General features: G+C 42.6%; 1 protein-coding gene across 2 annotated transcripts in view; it reads right to left on the bottom strand.

Moving 5' to 3' along the window:
* Positions 1-3,625: 3,625 nt before the first annotated feature.
* The window catches only part of znf319a (zinc finger protein 319a), a 31,531-nt gene continuing 16,634 nt past the window's right edge, over positions 3,626-18,522 (bottom strand). Inside the window, exons 7-12 of one of the 2 annotated variants that reach the window (XR_016492374.1) lie at positions 13,819-13,929; positions 10,362-10,512; positions 9,950-10,050; positions 9,074-9,222; positions 4,443-4,527; positions 3,626-4,123 (exon numbers count right to left, since the gene is read on the bottom strand). Coding sequence is in view for 1 of the 2 variants with exons in the window: in XM_090223246.1 (XP_090079372.1) it covers positions 4,457-4,527; positions 9,074-9,222; positions 9,950-10,050; positions 10,411-10,512; positions 13,819-13,929 (534 nt within the window). In the remaining variant the exon portion in view is untranslated. The remainder of the gene's footprint in view (positions 4,124-4,442; positions 4,528-9,073; positions 9,223-9,949; positions 10,051-10,361; positions 10,513-13,818; positions 13,930-18,522) is intronic. The other variant, XM_090223246.1, reaches the window with a different exon arrangement.

The raw sequence follows: 18,522 nt of genomic DNA, 5'->3' as shown, positions 1-18,522 counted from the left end.
AGAATGTAAAAATGGTTCTGTGGCTGAATCTAGTTGATGTCCCCCTGCTGTAACCACCAGCTAACCTGGCTACAAGGTTGAGCTCAATTCAGGAAGTACACTGAAATTCCAATTCTCTTCAATAAAGAACATTTGGAATTAGGTTTACTTTCTCGATGGACTGGAATTGAAATGGAATTGAGCCCAACCCTGTCTGGCTGTATCCTATAAAATACCCACTGGGCAAAAAACTGGTTGAATCAACGTTATTAAAGCATTTCAACCCAAAAAAATGATCTGCGATGAAATTCAATCAATGTGGAAAATTGATTGGATTAGAAAGTTATCAACCAATGGGAATTTAGTCTATTTTACACCCCTCTTTTAACCTAAATCCAATGTCGTGACATTTTTAGTTAATTTCACATTGGATTCATGTTAGTTGACAACTCAACCAAATATAAATCAAAACTAGATGTTGAACTGACGTCTGTGCCCAGTGGGTACATAGCCTACATTATACCACTGCAGCCCATGTCTGTAAAACTGGGCTTCTGCTTCTTATACCTCTGGAAACAACCACAGGGTCATGTCATGGAATTTGTAAGTTATTTCATTTGTCTGTTTTTATTTTCAGGACAAAAAACTATGAATGTCTGTGGTATTAGTTTTGTATCTCCTTTTTGTGGAGCTGATTGGTTTTAAGCGTTTAGCTTTGCTAAAAATAACAGCAAGGAGAACTCAGTTCTATTCCAGAACACACGTAAAGAACACCAAGGAGCACTCAGTTCTATTCCAGAACACAGGTAAAGAACACCAAGGAGCACTCAGTTCTATTCCAGAACACAGGTAAATAACACCAAGGAGCACTCAGTTCTATTCCAGAACACACGTAAAGAACACTAAGGAGAACTCAGTTCTATTCCAGAACACAGGTAAAGAACAGCAAGGAGCACTCAGTTCTATTCCAGAACCCAGGTAAAGAACAGCAAGGAGCACTCAGTTCTATTCCAGAACCCAAGTAAAGAACACCAAGGAATTATTTTCCAGAAACTAGCTAAAGACAAACTATTGAGAGCCAATACTCATTCTGACTGGTCTGAATGTTCACTTAAAATAAATCTTCCCTGGTATTAGTTTCTACCACTGTTTAACAACACATGTATCTTATTGTGTGGTTAAATCAGACCCAGTTCTGATTGTTATTTTGTTGTGTTGAGCGAGAGCTCCCTTGGTGGGCTTCAAGCTCCCCTGATATCAGCGCTACTGTATTAATGTGATGTGACTGAGCTGAAGGCCTGAGCTTGCCTTGCCTCACGTGGGATCCTTTGTCTTCGATGCCAGGTCCATGGACGTTATCGGCCGCGTTTCCCTGCTCAGACATTGCTGGACTCAACCAATGGTTGTGTGCCACTTCATTGACTGTGCTGTCGGGCACCAGACCGATATAACATGATGTGGTTATCTGATCGGTTAAACACCTATCCAGGCGTCGTAAGATCTGGAATGCATCAGCAACATCTGGCCAGAGGAACACACTCATATATAAAACGACAGGCCTCTGAGATACGCTACCATGGCAACCTTAATTCATACTGTCAGGCAGCCAAAGTTGACTAATCACAGCAGCTTCCTCCTTTCCTATGTTTGACAAGGAATGTGTGTGATTGGCTGTAGAGGAGAAAGGTGGTTGTGGGCGTGCCTTAGATGGGTTTTCGAATAGAACTCACCTGGGCTGCGTTCAGCAGGGCAAGACGTTGTGGAATTGTGTCAGCTCTATTCATAGCATTTCTCTCTGCAGTGTTCAGTGTATTACAACCTGCTGAACGCAGCCCTGCTGAAGTTAGACTTCTGTAGACTGCATTTTAATCATCACTCTCTTATCATTTGTATTGCATGAATGTTGCACATTTTATGTTCTGGAAATAATCTGGGATTCACAGATTATTTATTAAAAACAACATTAAAACTGACGTCGTCTAACACTTTCTGTAATTTACATTTTGAAATGTATTAGACACTGATCTGAGAAGGGTTCATATTTTGACTTAGAGCATTCGGAAAGTATTCAGACCCCTTTATTTTCCCCCCACATTACATTAGCCTTATTCTAAAATTGATTAAATAAAATAAAAATCAAACTACAGACAATAACCCATAATGACAAAGCAACAAAAAAAATGTGACATTTTCACTAATTTATTAAAAATAAAAAAGTAAATAAGGTAATTCTAAGTACTTAGACTCAAAATTGAGCTCATGATCATCCTTGAGATGTTTCTACAACTTGGAGACCACCTGTGGTAAATTTGATTGGACATGAAAGGCACACACCTGTCTATATAAAAAGGTCCCACAGTTGACAGTGCATGTCAGAGCAAAAACCAAGCCATGAGGTCGAAGGAATTGTCTGTAGAGCTCCGAGACAGGATGGTGTCGAGGCAACGATCTGGGGAAAGGTACCAACATTTTTTTACAGCATTGAACAGAGTGGCCTCCAGCGTTCTTAAATGGAAGAAGTTCGGAACCACCAAGACTCTTCCTAGAGATGACCGCCCTGCCAAACTGACCAATCGGGGGAGAAGGGCCTTGGTCAGGGAGGTGACCAAGAACCCGATGGTCACTCTGACAGAGTTCTAGATTTCATCTGTGGAGATGGGAGAACCTTCCAGAAGGACAACCATCTCTGCAGCACTCCACCAATCAGGCCTTTATGATAGAGTGGCCAGACTTCAGTAAAAAGGCACACGACAGTGCGCTTGGAGTTTGCCAAAAGGAACCTAAAGACTGACCACGAGATACAAGGTTCGCTGGTCTGATGAAACCAAGATTGAACTCTTTGGCCTGAATGCCAAGCGTTACATTGGGGAAAAACCAGGCACCATCCCTACGGTGAAGCATGGTGGTGGCAGCATCATGCTGTGGGGATGTTTTTCAGCGGCAGGGACTGGGAGACTAGTCAGGATCGAGGCAAAGATAAACAGAGCAATGTACAGAGAGAGATCCTTGATGAAAACCTGCAGCAGAGCGCTCAGGACCTCAGACTGGGGTAAAGGTTCACCATCCAACAGGACAACAACCCTAGGTACACAGCCAAGACAACGCAAGAGTGGCTTCGGGACAAGTCTCTGAATGTCCTTGAGTGGCCCTGCCAGAGCCCGGACTTGAACCCGGTCGAACATCTCTGGAGAGACCTGAAAGTAGCTGTGCAGCGATACTCCCCCATATCCAACCTGACAGACCTTGAGAGGATCTGCAGAGAAGAACGGGAGAAACTTCCCAAATACAGGTGTGCCAAGCTTGTAGCATCATACCCAAGAAGACTCAAGGCTGTAATCGCTGCCTAAGGAGCTTAAACAAAGTACTGAGTAAAAGGTCTGAATACTTATGTAAATGTAATATGTCAGTTTCTTTTGTAATACATTTTTTTTTTTAAATAAGTCTTTGCTTTGTAATTAATGGGGTATTGTGTGTTGATTGAGGAGGAAATCAACTTTAGAATAAGGCTTTAACGTAACAAAATGTTTGAAAAAGTCAAGGGGTCTGGAATACTTTCTGAATGCCCTGTCAGTATTTAGGTTTCTACTGATCAATCAGAAATCGATATATAATAAAAAAAATAAAAATAAAAACAGGCACAAAAACATTTAAATAAAAATGGTTTATTCTGTTTAATATAGTATTTGTTCTATCCATAGCAGAAAAGAGTCTCCATGCCACTCAGTGCTGTTATAGATCTGACCCCAGGCCAGTGCAGCTCCATACTGACCAACACACATCTCACAGCACAACACCAGTGCCAAACTGACCTGGAGTCAGTCTCTGTATCACATCTGACATCAGCTTATTTGAAAACAGAGGGGAGTTGAGCTGGGTGGGGTGGGGAGCGGGCAGGGATTTCTGGGGGGGGGGGGGGGGGGGGGGGCAGTTCTAGGAGGCAATGTCACACCTCATAGCTTGGATCCGATACGTTGTGTGTGACTGGGGCCAAGCAACGCTAGAACCCACGTTGTGAAAGATTTAGGTTTTATCCAAGAGTGTTGTGTGTGTTGCAAGTTGACTTCTTGCTCCAGTATGGCTGTAGACTTGGAGGCAGATCGTTTCTGCCACGAAAGGGTCACAAGTTGAGGTAACAAAGGTTTTCCTGGACGGCAAGAAGGAATAGAGACACGATCAAAAGAATGGAAGTCTGGGCTTGTTACAATCTGGGTGTTTCTGTGCGAGTGCAGGTGTGTGTGTGTGTGTGGACAGGTGTGAGAATGTGTACATGTCAGGGTTCTCCCCAGGATTATTTATCAAGGTGGTGCAGCTGAGCAGGTGTTTTCAACACCTGTAACTGACATTTCCTGTAATCTCCTCAAAAATATTTAAGTATTGTATTTTACATAATGGCGCCGCCAGTCCACCAGGTGGCGCCGCTCGAACATTCTTTGGGGAGAACTCTGTGTGTGTCTGTATGTTACCTCCTCTCTGTCCATCATGTTGCATTGGATCCACTTATTGCCTTGGTGTCTGTGTTGGAGATGGTCTGTTCATTCAGCACTGGATCTGAGGGACACAGAACATGGTAGTGAGGAGACCATCTCTTTCCAATTCACTCTTCATCAGTACAGATCAAAGTTTAAAGGGACAGTGAGAGATTTCTACAATAAAGTTCTGTTACAGTCAGATGTAAAGGGCTTAAAGGGATACTTTGGGATTTTTGCAATGATGTCCTTTATCTACTGCAGGCATGCTAGCAGATACCCATAGACTTCCAGCCATTGTGCTAACGCTAATTAGCATTGGCTTGCGAAACTGCCTCTAACTTCCTTCATACTGGACACAGAAATGTAAAAATAGCATCTACAAATTCAACTGACTATGGAGAAGTACATAAATGGCCTCTGACAAAATCCCAAAGTATCCCTTTAATTGGCAAAAATCTGGAACCATCCCTTTAAGGGTTTGAACTGCTTCTAACTATTTACACAACATCACATAAGTACATTTGCATAAATAATTGCATACTGGACACAGAATGAGTGCACTTCACTGCCTAGCATTGAGTCCATGGACAGGGATGGAGAGAGACAGCGAAAGACAAAGACGGAGGAACGTAGAAAGATGGGGTGAAAGAGTGAGACTAGAGTTGAGTGGTCTTTGTGCAGCGCTCTGGTGCTCAACATCCTAAAAATCGCTCAGCACTTTTTTTTTTAACCCTTAGCTCCAAATTCATTTTCAAATGCATACAATACAAGTCAAAAGTTGACGCCTACTCAATCAAGGGTTTATCTTTATTTTTACATTGTAGAATAATAGTGAAGACATCAAAACTATGAAATAATACAAATGGAATCATGTAGTTTAAAAAAAAATAAAAAATTTAACAAATAAAAATGTATTTTATATAATCGGATATTCTTCAAAGTAGCCACCCTTCACCTTGACAGCTTTGCACACTCTTGGCATTCTCTCAACCAGCTACACCTGGAATGCTTTTCCAACAGTCTTGAAGGAGTTCCCACATATGCTGAGCACTTGTTGGCTGCTTTTCCTTCACTCTGTGGTCCAACTCATCCCAAACCATCTCAATTGGGTTGAGGTCGGGTGATTTTGTAGGCCGAGTCATCTGATGCAGCACTCCATTACTCTCCTTGGTCAAATAGCTCTTACACAGCCTGGAGGTGTGTTGGGTCTTTGTCCTGTTGAAAAACAAATGATAGTCCCACTAAGCCCAAACATGGAATGGCGTATCGCTGCAGAATGCTGCTAGTTAAGTGTGCCTTTAAATCTAAATAAATCAGTGTCACCAGCAAAGCACCCCCACATCAACACACCTCCTCCTCCATGCTTCACGATGGGAACCACACATGCGGACATCCTCCATTCACCTACTCTGCATCTCATTAAGACACGGCAGTTGGAATCAAAAATCTCAAATTTTGACTCATCAGACCAAAGGACAGATTTTCACCAGTCTAATGTCCATTGCTCATGTTTCTTGGCCCAAGCAAGTCACTTCTTCTTATTGCTGTCATTTAGTAGTGGTTTCTTTGCAGCAATTCGACCCTGAAGGCCTGATTCACACAATCTCCTCTGAACAGTTGATGTTGAGATGTGTCTGTTACTTGAACTCTGTTGAGTTCCTAGGCATTCATTTGGGTTGCAATCTGAGGCTGGTAACTAATTAACTTATCCTCTGCAGCAGAGGTAACTCTGGGTCTTCCTGTCCTGTGGCGGTCCTCATGAGAGCCAGTTTCATCATAGCGCTTGATGGTTTTTGCGACTGCACTTGAAGTTCTTGACATTTTTCCGGATTGACTGACCTTCATGTCTTAGAGAAATGATGGACTGTTGTTTCGCTTTGATTATTGGAGCTGTTCTTGCCATAATATGGACTCGGTCTTTTACCAAATAGGGCTATCTTCTGTATACCACACCTACCTTGTCACATCACAACTGATTCGCTCAAACACATTTAGAAGGAAAGAAATTCCACAAATTAACTTAAGGCACACCTGTTAATTCAAATGCATTCCAGGTGACTACCTCATGAAGCTGGTTGAGAGAATGCCAAGAGTGTCAAAGGCAGAGTGTGGCAACCTTGAAGCACCTCAAATATAAAATATATTTAGATATGTTTAACAGTTTTTTGGTTACTGCATGATGTGTTATTTCATAGTTTTGACGTCTTCACTATTATTCTACAATGTAGAAAATAGTTTTTAAAAAATAAAGAAAAAGCCTGGAATAAGTGTGTTTGACTGGACCCGTCTCTACTTTAGTGACGACACACCGTTTGGTTTTGAGGTAGGTTATCATAATGGGGCGGCAGGTAGTGGTTGGAGTGGATCGAATCCCCGAGCAGACCAGGTTAAAAATAAATTTTAAAAAATATATTTAAAAAAAAGTTGTTCTGCCCCTGAACAGGCAGTTAACCCCACTGTTCCACTGTCCCCAGGCCAGTTAACCCCACTGTCCCCAGGCCAGTTAACCCCACTGTCCCCAGGCCAGTTAACCCCACTGTCCCCAGGCCAGTTAACCCCACTGTCCCCAGGCCAGTTAACCCCACTGTCCCCAGGCCAGTTAACCCCACTGTCCCCAGGCCAGTTAACCCCACTGTCCCCAGGCCAGTTAACCCCACTGTTCCTAGGCCGTCATTGTAAATAAGAATTAGTTCTTAACTGACTTGTTAAATAAAGGTTAAATAAATAAGAAGCTTCAACATGTCGTCGGCTCCTGAACAAGGACCAAGCTGATGATATGTGGCGGCCATGTTAAACTATTAGCATTTAGCTGATGATATGTGACGGCCATGTTAAACTATTAGCCTTTAGCTGATGATATGTGACGGCCATGTTAAACTATTAGCATTTAGCTGATGATATGTGACGGCCATGTTAAACTATTAGCCTTTAGCTGATGATATGTGACGGCCATGTTAAACAATTAGCTTTTAGCTGATGATATGTGACGGCCATGTTAAACTATTAGCCTTTAGCTGATGACATGTGACGGCCATGTTAAACTATTAGCTTTTAGCTGATGATATGTGACGGCCATGTTAAACTATTAGCCTTTAGCTGATGATATGTGACGGCCATGTTAAACTATTAGCTTTTAGCTGATGATATGTGACGGCCATGTTAAACTATTAGCTTTTAGCTGATGATATGTGACGGCCATGTTAAACTATTAGCCTTTAGCTGATGATATGTGACGGCCATGTTAAACTATTAGCATTTAGCTGATGATATGTGACGGCCATGTTAAACTATTAGCATTTAGCTGATGATATGTGACGGCCATGTTAAACTATTAGCATTTAGCTGATGATATGTGGCGGCCATGTTAAACTATTAGCCTTTAGCTGATGATATGTGACGGCCATGTTAAACTATTAGCATTTAGCTGATGATATGTGACGGCCATGTTAAACTATTAGCTTTTAGCTGATGATATGTGACGGCCATGTTAAACTATTAGCTTTTAGCTGATGATATGTGACGGCCATGTTAAACTATTAGCTTTTAGCTGATGATATGTGGCGGCCATGTTAAACTATTAGCATTTAGCTGATGATATGTGACGGCCATGTTAAACTATTAGCATTTAGCTGATGATATGTGACGGCCATGTTAAACTATTAGCATTTAGCTGATGATATGTGGCGGCCATGTTAAACTATTAGCCTTTAGCTGATGATATGTGACGGCCATGTTAAACTATTAGCATTTAGCTGATGATATGTGACGGCCATGTTAAACTATTAGCTTTTAGCTGATGATATGTGACGGCCATGTTAAACTATTAGCTTTTAGCTGATGATATGTGACGGCCATGTTAAACTATTAGCTTTTAGCTGATGATATGTGACGGCCATGTTAAACTATTAGCTTTTAGCTGATGATATGTGGCGGCAATGTTAAACTATTAGCCTTTAGCTGATGATATGTGGCTGATATGTTAAAAAACGATTTAGCTTTTTCTCCAATCTATTGATTCCCAGATACTTCAGTCGTAACTGTCACTGTTGTGCTCACATTTTACAGTCGATAGACAACTTTAGCACCGTTACAAACTCACTCTTATTATTTAATAAAAGCCTTTATATAAATCATCAATTACAGTGTCCTATTACCTGGTGGACTGATATCTACGTCTCTGTTTATTAGAGGTGTGGAGGCTAAATGAAGACACACAGAACAGGCCGTATTAAGAGAACGGTGATGAAGGGACTTTTAAATGGCCTCAGGTAGACAGACAGGTGTGTATCTTACAGAAGTATGGATGCTGCATGGCCTCAGGTAGACAGACAGGTGTGTATCTTACAGAAGTATGGATGCTGCATGGCCTCAGGTAGACAGACAGGTGTGTATCTTACAGAAGTATAGAGGCTGCATGGCCTCAGGTAGACAGACAGACAGGTGTGTATCTTACAGAAGTATGGATGCTGCATGGCCTCAGGTAGACAGACAGACAGGTGTGTATCTTACAGAAGTACGGATGCTGCATGGCCTCATGTAGACAGACAGACAGACAGGTGTGTATCTTACAGAAGTATGGATGCTGCATGGCCTCAGGTAGACAGACAGACAGGTGTGTATCTTACAGAAGTATGGATGCTGCATGGCCTCAGCAGCGGTCAGTCTCTGCTGGTGGTCGTAACGTAGCAGCTTGTCCAGCAGGTCCAGGGCCTCAGGTGTCACCAGGTGCTGGTTCTCTGTCTGGACAAACTGCTCCCAGCGCTTCCTCGTCTGCCTGCGGGGAGGAGAGGGGGAGGGGACTGCTTGATCTGGTCCAATAAGAAAGAGGGAGGTACTGCTTGATATGATCCAATAAGAAACAGGGAGGTACTGCTTGATATGATCCAATAAGAAACAGGGAGGTACTGCTTGATCTGGACCAATAAGAAACAGGGAGGTACTGCTTAATCTGGTCCAATAAGAAACAGGGAGGTACTGCTTAATCTGGTCCAATAAGAAACACTATTTAGTTTAACATTTGAAAATGTCACGCTACGGTTGTGTTCCGAGGGGGTATGTTGACACATCGCTTCACAAGTATCGGCGTCCCCAAGGGAACAAACATCCAATAAAAGGAGAGACTGGGAAGAATGTGAAGGTGATTGGATCTATACTTTGTATTCCATGTCCTTCAGGGTAACACGGAAACAGAACACTGGGATGTGGATTTCTACACAATCTATTTCTATCTGAAACATTCCACACGGTAGGCTAGCACAGTGGTATGTGCTCCGTGTAAACAAACAGTCTTGCCCACCCACTGCACTAAAACGAATCCCAATAGAGCCACTGAATACCACCCCAGGAGTCCTCAACAGCAGCCCCTCTCCCCACCCGAGTGACAGTCTGTTTCTGGCATGTCAGTGCTTTGTCAAATTGTTTGGCTTTTCAATGAGCAATAGACTTGACGAGAGCACGAACAGATGAAGGGGCCAGGCTAGCCCTGTGCTAGTGGTACTTACTGTCCCAGGAGGTCTTTGAAACGCGTGTCCAGCTCAATGTGGTACTTGTGTAGGTAGCCAAACAGCTCATCTGTCCCAAGAACCTTAGCGATGCGGACCAGCTGGACACAACATGGGGACAGTCAGAGGAACGTTGAGACAGACATCTAGCATACAGCCACACCTTCTACGTCAAAGATGAACCGTGTTCATAGTGTGTGTTCATGTGGTCATTTAGTTGTAATTATATATAACTAAATGAAATATATATAAATATATATATATAAATAAAAAACAGGGATGTTTGACAATAGAAGTAATGACCTCACTAGTGGCTGGTCCCACTCCCAATGATGCCATTTCACACTGTGGTATTACATACAAGCATAGTATCATGGACTAGTGTAGTGTGGAGCGGTGTGTGTGCGTGTACCTGATCGTAGTTGCCCTGCTTGTGTGTGTGTGTGTGTGTGTGTGTGTACCTGATCGTAGTTGTCCTGTCCATGGAAGAACGGCTCTTTCAGGAAGATCATGCTGGCCAACATGCAGCCTAGACTCCACATGTCCAGACTGTAGTCATATAGCTACAAACACAACAAGGATAACACAGAACGATGGAAAAAAATACTCTACAATTCATTATTTTTAACAAATCACATTGTAGTTCATTGAACAACATCCATGTATTGGTACACCTGTAAACACACTGCTATTGAACATACTCATGTCAGCAGACAGATAAATGTGTTGATGTAACCAGTATTAAAGCAAAACGTGCATCGGGATGTACTGCAGTGTATGTGGGAGGTGTGTTAATAACTAGTGTCTACCTGATAGTCCACATTGTGTCAGTAGTGTTAATAACTAGTGTCTACCTGATAGTCCACATTGTGTCAGTAGTGTTAATAACTAGTGTCTACCTGATAGTCCACATTGTGTAAGTAGTGTTAATAACTAGTGTCTACCTGATAGTCCACATTGTGTCAGTAGTGTTAATAACTAGTGTCTACCTGATAGTCCACATTGTGTCAGTAGTGTTAATAACTAGTGTCTACCTGATAGTCCACATTGTGTAAGTAGTGTTAATAACTAGTGTCTACCTGATAGTCCACATTGTGTCAGTAGTGTTAATAACTAGTGTTTACCTGATAGTCCACATTGTGTAAGTAGTGTTAATAACTAGTGTCTACCTGATAGTCCACAATGTGTAAGTAGTGTTAATAACTAGTGTCTACCTGATAGTCCACATTGTGTAAGTAGTGGGAGGTGTTAATAACTAGTGTCTACCTGATAGTCCACATTGTGTAAGTAGTGGGAGGTGTTAATAACTAGTGTCTACCTGATAGTCCACATTGTGTAAGTAGTGGGAGGTGGTGTTAATAACTAGTGTCTACCTGATAGTCCACATTGTGTCAGTAGTGTTAATAACTAGTGTCTACCTGATAGTCCACATTGTGTCAGTAGTGTTAATAACTAGTGTCTACCTGATAGTCCACATTGTGTAAGTAGTGGGAGGTGTTAATAACTAGTGTCTACCTGATAGTCCACATTGTGTAAGTAGTGGGAGGTGTTAATAACTAGTGTCTACCTGATAGTCCACATTGTGTAAGTAGTGGGAGGTGTTAATAACTAGTGTCTACCTGATAGTCCACATTGTGTCAGTAGTGTTAATAACTAGTGTCTACCTGATAGTCCACATTGTGTCAGTAGTGTTAATAACTAGTGTCTACCTGATAGTCCACATTGTGTCAGTAGTGTTAATAACTAGTGTCTACCTGATAGTCCACATTGTGTCAGTAGTGTTAATAACTAGTATCTACCTGATAGTCCACATTGTGTCAGTAGTGTTAATAACTAGTGTCTACCTGATAGTCCACATTGTGTCAGTAGTGTTAATAACTAGTGTCTACCTGATAGTCCACATTGTGTCAGTAGTGTTAATAACTAGTGTCTACCTGATAGTCCACATTGTGTAAGTAGTGTTAATAACTAGTGTCTACCTGATAGTCCACATTGTGTCAGTAGTGTTAATAACTAGTGTCTACCTGATAGTCCACATTGTGTCAGTAGTGTTAATAACTAGTGTCTACCTGATAGTCCACATTGTGTAAGTAGTGTTAATAACTAGTGTCTACCTGATAGTCCACATTGTGTCAGTAGTGTTAATAACTAGTGTCTACCTGATAGTCCACATTGTGTCAGTAGTGTTAATAACTAGTGTCTACCTGATGGTCCACATTGTGTCAGTAGTGTTAATAACTAGTGTCTACCTGATAGTCCACATTGTGTAAGTAGTGGGAGGTGTTAATAACTAGTGTCTACCTGATAGTCCACATTGTGTAAGTAGTGTTAATAACTAGTGTCTACCTGATAGTCCACATTGTGTCAGTAGTGTTAATAACTAGTGTCTACCTGATAGTCCACATTGTGTCAGTAGTGTTAATAACTAGTGTCTACCTGATAGTCCACATTGTGTAAGTAGTGTTAATAACTAGTGTCTACCTGATAGTCCACATTGTGTCAGTAGTGTTAATAACTAGTGTCTACCTGATAGTCCACATTGTGTCAGTAGTGTTAATAACTAGTGTCTACCTGATGGTCCACATTGTGTCAGTAGTGTTAATAACTAGTGTCTACCTGATAGTCCACATTGTGTAAGTAGTGGGAGGTGTTAATAACTAGTGTCTACCTGATAGTCCACATTGTGTAAGTAGTGTTAATAACTAGTGTCTACCTGATAGTCCACATTGTGTAAGTAGTGTTAATAACTAGTGTCTACCTGATAGTCCACATTGTGTAAGTAGTGTTAATAACTAGTGTCTACCTGATAGTCCACATTGTGTCAGTAGTGTTAATAACTAGTGTCTACCTGATAGTCCACATTGTGTAAGTAGTGGGAGGTGTTAATAACTAGTGTCTACCTGATAGTCCACATTGTGTAAGTAGTGGGAGGTGTTAATAACTAGTGTCTACCTGATAGTCCACATTGTGTAAGTAGTGGGAGGTGTTAATAACTAGTGTCTACCTGATAGTCCACATTGTGTAAGTAGTGGGAGGTGGTGTTAATAACTAGTGTCTACCTGATAGTCCACATTGTGTCAGTAGTGTTAATAACTAGTGTCTACCTGATAGTCCACATTGTGTCAGTAGTGTTAATAACTAGTGTCTACCTGATAGTCCACATTGTGTCAGTAGTGTTAATAACTAGTATCTACCTGATAGTCCACATTGTGTCAGTAGTGTTAATAACTAGTGTCTACCTGATAGTCCACATTGTGTCAGTAGTGTTAATAACTAGTGTCTACCTGATAGTCCACATTGTGTCAGTAGTGTTAATAACTAGTGTCTACCTGATAGTCCACATTGTGTCAGTAGTGTTAATAACTAGTATCTACCTGATAGTCCACATTGTGTAAGTAGTGTTAATAACTAGTGTCTACCTGATAGTCCACATTGTGTAAGTAGTGTTAATAACTAGTGTCTACCTGATAGTCCACATTGTGTCAGTAGTGTTAATAACTAGTGTCTACCTGATAGTCCACATTGTGTCAGTAGTGTTAATAACTAGTGTCTACCTGATAGTCCACATTGTGTAAGTAGTGTTAATAACTAGTGTCTACCTGATAGTCCACATTGTGTCAGTAGTGTTAATAACTAGTGTCTACCTGATAGTCCACATTGTGTCAGTAGTGTTAATAACTAGTGTCTACCTGATAGTCCACATTGTGTCAGTAGTGTTAATAACTAGTGTCTACCTGATAGTCCACATTGTGTCAGTAGTGTTAATAACTAGTGTCTACCTGATAGTCCACATTGTGTCAGTAGTGTTAATAACTAGTGTCTACCTGATAGTCCACATTGTGTCAGTAGTGTTAATAACTAGTGTCTACCTGATAGTCCACTAGCAGCTCCGGTCCTTTAAAATAACGGGAGGCCACCCTGACGTTGTATTCCTGAGCTGGGTGGTAGAACTCAGCCAGACCCCAGTCTATGAGACGCAGCTGAGGGACAGAGAGAGACAAACAGACAGAGGAATTAGAGGTTTTTTTTGGAGGGGGGGGGGGGGGGCAGTGTGACATCTACAGAAGCAGAGCTTCCTGTTTTGCACTATGCTAACCTGTCTTCTAAGCCTTTTCAAAATGTCCTTCTGACCCACCAACTAGTGGACCATCTGGGAACTACGGATCTACAGTATGTTTGGGATCAATTTTCATTTTGAAAAACTGTAAAAGAAGGTAAAGGAATTCAGTTGAAAATAGTCTGAATATTAAAACGGATCATTTTTAAATTTATACAATTGAACATTCACTTGGTTTTTGAATTTGAAATAAAGGAATTGATCCATAAAAGCCGCAAAAATGTCACTTCTAGGACGACCAGACCAAATTCACATAGAAAAACGTGTGTTACAGATGTGTCATTCTTAATTGAACCCAAGTCTAAGATCTATTCTATGGGTGCTATTTCTATGCTTCTTTGCGTCTTTAACTTTCAGCTGAAAATACAATATTCTGGGTCATGAAAAATATATTTCACTGTGGGTTAGATGCTACAATGATTCTCTACACTCATCTTTAATATGAAGGGATCTCGAGTGGCACAGCAGGTCTGAGGCACTGTGGGTTAGATGCTACAATGATTCTCTACACTCGTCTTTAATATGAAGGGATCCCGAGTGGCACAGCAGGTCTGAGGCACTGCGGTTTAGATGCTACAATGATTCTCTACACTCATCTTTAATATGAAGGGATCCCGAGTGGCACAGCAGGTCTGAGGCACTGCGGTTTAGATGCTACAATGATTCTCTACACTCATCTTTAATATGAAGGGATCCCGAGTGGCACAGCAGGTCTGAGGCACTGCGGTTTAGATGCTACAATGATTCTCTACACTCGTCTTTAATATGAAGGGATCCCGAGTGGCACAGCAGGTCTGAGGCACTGCATCTCAGCTCTAGAGGCGTCACTACAGACACCCTGGTTTGATTCCAGGCTGTATCACAACCGGCCGTGATTGGGAGTCCCATAGGGCTGCGCACAATTGGCCCAGCGCCGTCCGGGTTTGGCCGGGCGTAGGCCGTAATTTCTAAAATAAGAATTTGTTCTTAAACCGACTTGCCTAGTTAAATAAAAAAGGTTAAACACATTTTTTTAAATCTTGGCCTTCAGCTTTGTGTTCTGCTTGCTGCAGCTCCATTACTGCCACCTGGTGGCGAAACAGAACCATGACAGCCCGCCCCACCCTGGACCCCCCCCCCCCCCTCCATCTTCACAGCGTTTTGGTGCCATAAATTGACCCATTTGAAACACTTTCTGAAGTTCCCTCTCTGGAGGAGACCCAATTATCTCTTCTACCTCCCAAAGTGTGACCTTGTTTACTTCCCTTGACTGATTCTGAAAGGAAACGACAGGCGTAACAAATATGGTAGGAACTCCCACTAACCTATGCATCCACCAATCCAATGCCATTACATTACAGTGAGAGGATTACTGATTACTGCTGAATTCGTGTAGCAAAACAATGTAAGCTTCGCGAGACTTGCGGACGGTTGTAAGAGGTAAAAATCGAGTGTACACTTCAGGTGATATTCGGGACGCACGTTCTGTGACCCTCCTGATAAAACAACAGGGTTGTTGCTCTGCTTCTGACCCAGGAGAAATTAGCTGCAGCTCCGGCTGCTATGAGGCCAGCTATTTGGGAAACACTGGCCTAGATTAGTAGGGAACAGGGGCAGGAATGGTGTTTATCATAACATACATTTTTAAAAAAATGGGGCTTCTTCTATAGAAATTAGGTCCTGCCTCTCGCTAAAATAGTCGAAAGCAGATTATTCAGTAGATGCTCCTACCGGTCCTAGATTATGGTGACATCTATATCAGGGGTTTACAACCCTGTTCCTGGAGAGATACCATCCTGTAGGTTTTAACTCCAACCCTGTTCCTGGAGAGCTACCCTCCTGTATGTTTTAACTCCAACCCTGTTCCTGGAGAGTTACCCTCCTGTAGGTTAACTCCAACCCTGTTCCTGGAGAGATACCATCCTGTAGGTTTTAACTCCAACCCTGTTCCTGGAGAGCTACCCTCCTGTAGGTTTTAACTCCAACCCTGTTCCTGGAGAGATACCCTCCTGTAGGTTTTAACTCCAACCCTGTTCCTGGAGAGATACCATCCTGTAGGTTTTAACTCCAACCCTGTTCCTGGAGAGATACCATCCTGTTGGTTTTAACTCCAACCCTGTTCCTGGAGAGATACCCTCCTGTAGGTTTTAACTCCAACCCTGTTCCCGGAGAGCTACCCTCCTGTAGGTTTTAACTCCAACCCTGTTCCCGGAGAGCTACCCTCCTGTAGGTTTTAACTCCAACCCTGTTCCTGGAGAGATACCACCCTGTTGGTTTTAACTCCAACCCTGTTCCTGGAGAGATACCACCCTGTTGGTTTTAACTCCAACCCTGTTCCTGGAGAGATACCACCCTGTTGGTTTTAACTCCAACCCTGTTCCTGGAGAGTTACCCTCCTGTAGGTTTTAACTCCAACCCTGTTCCTGGAGAGCTACCCTCCTGTAGGTTTTAACTCCAACCCTGTTCCTGGAGAGCTACCCTCCTGTAGGTTTTAACTCCAACCCTGTTCCTGGAGAGCTACCCTCCTGTAGGTTTTAACTCCAACCCTGTTCCTGGAGAGCTACCCTCCTGTAGGTTTTAACTCCAACCCTGTTCCTGGAGAGCTACCCTCCTGTAGGTTTTAACTCCAACCCTGTTCCTGGAGAGCTACCCTCCTGTAGGTTTTAACTCCAACCCTGTTCCTGGAGAGTTACCCTCCTGTAGGTTTTAACTCCAACCCTGTTCCTGGAGAGCTACCCTCCTGTAGGTTTTAACTCCAACCCTGTTCCCGGAGAGCTACCCTCCTGTAGGTTTTAACTCCAACCCTGTTCCTGGAGAGATACCACCCTGTTGGTTTTAACTCCAACCCTGTTCCTGGAGAGATACCACCCTGTTGGTTTTAACTCCAACCCTGTTCCTGGAGAGATACCACCCTGTTGGTTTTAACTCCAACCCTGTTCCTGGAGAGTTACCCTCCTGTAGGTTTTAACTCCAACCCTGTTCCTGGAGAGCTACCCTCCTGTAGGTTTTAACTCCAACCCTGTTCCTGGAGAGCTACCCTCCTGTAGGTTTTAACTCCAACCCTGTTCCTGGAGAGCTACCCTCCTGTAGGTTTTAACTCCAACCCTGTTCCTGGAGAGCTACCCTCCTGTAGGTTTTAACTCCAACCCTGTTCCTGGAGAGCTACCCTCCTGTAGGTTTTAACTCCAACCCTGTTCCTGGAGAGCTACCCTCCTGTAGGTTTTAACTCCAACCCTGTTCCTGGAGAGTTACCCTCCTGTAGGTTTTAACTCCAACCCTGTTCCTGGAGAGCTACCCTCCTGTAGGTTTTAACTCCAACCCTGTTCCTGGAGAGCTACCCTCCTGTAGGTTTTAACTCCAACCCTGTTCCACGGGTCGCTAATATGACCAGGATTATCAACAACTACCACGGGTCGCTAATATGACCAGGATTATCAACAACTAGCACGGGTCGCTAATATGACCAGGATTATCAACAACTAGCACGGGTCATTAATATGACCAGGATTATCAACAACTAGCACGGGTCACCGATATGACCAGGATTATCAACAACTAGCACGGGTCGCTAATATGACCAGGATTATCAACAACTAGCACGGGTCACCGATATGACCAGGATTATCAACAACTAGCACGGGTCATTAATATGACCAGGATTATCAACAACTAGCACGGGTCACCGATATGACCAGGATTATCAACAACTAGCACGGGTCATTAATATGACCAGGATTATCAACAACTAGCACGGGTCATTAATATGACCAGGATTATCAACAACTAGCACGGGTCGCTAATATGACCAGGATTATCAACAACTAGCACGGGTCATTAATATGACCAGGATTATCAACAACTAGCACAGGTCGCTAATATGACCAGGATTGTGCCTTTGGCTCCTGGACAACGAAAGAAAGTTGATATAAAATAAACTGCCTCCAAAGATATGTTGTGATTGACTAGGCCACTACAAGGTAAGACATGCCTCATTGGTAGTAAAAAAAAAAAAACATTCAAGTCTCAAACAATTAAGTTAATGTTTTCTAAACACATACTGCCTCCAGCTCACTGCAAAGTGGTGAGTGAGGTGATGAAGCCTGCCTTCCGTTGCCGTGGGAGATGCTGTCTGACAGACATTCCCCTCAAAGGCTCTGCATGTGTACGATGTGATAAAACGCATAACGAATATACTGTACTACACCTCACCCATTTAATTCCACTAAATTAACCACTAGACCGATAGGCATGACAAGTCAAATGTGTTTCCATCGACTGGTATTACCGTCTATGAATAGGCTAAAAAAGATAAGCATTATTTCTAAACGGGATCTTCTACCGGACAATTGGCCGGTGACAATTTATATCCGTTTTTTCAACAACATCAGAAATGTAAATTGGCCAAACGCCGGCTAACGGAAACCCTGTGCTCAACAGTTAATCAAACGGCTAACCAGACTATTTGCATTGACTCCCT

This window comes from Oncorhynchus mykiss, chromosome 26 (assembly GCF_057628025.1).
Source record: "Oncorhynchus mykiss isolate SJ-2025 chromosome 26, ASM5762802v1, whole genome shotgun sequence".
NCBI classification, from domain to species: Eukaryota; Metazoa; Chordata; class Actinopteri; order Salmoniformes; family Salmonidae; genus Oncorhynchus; species Oncorhynchus mykiss.
This window is presented reverse-complemented; position numbering and strand designations above follow the sequence as displayed.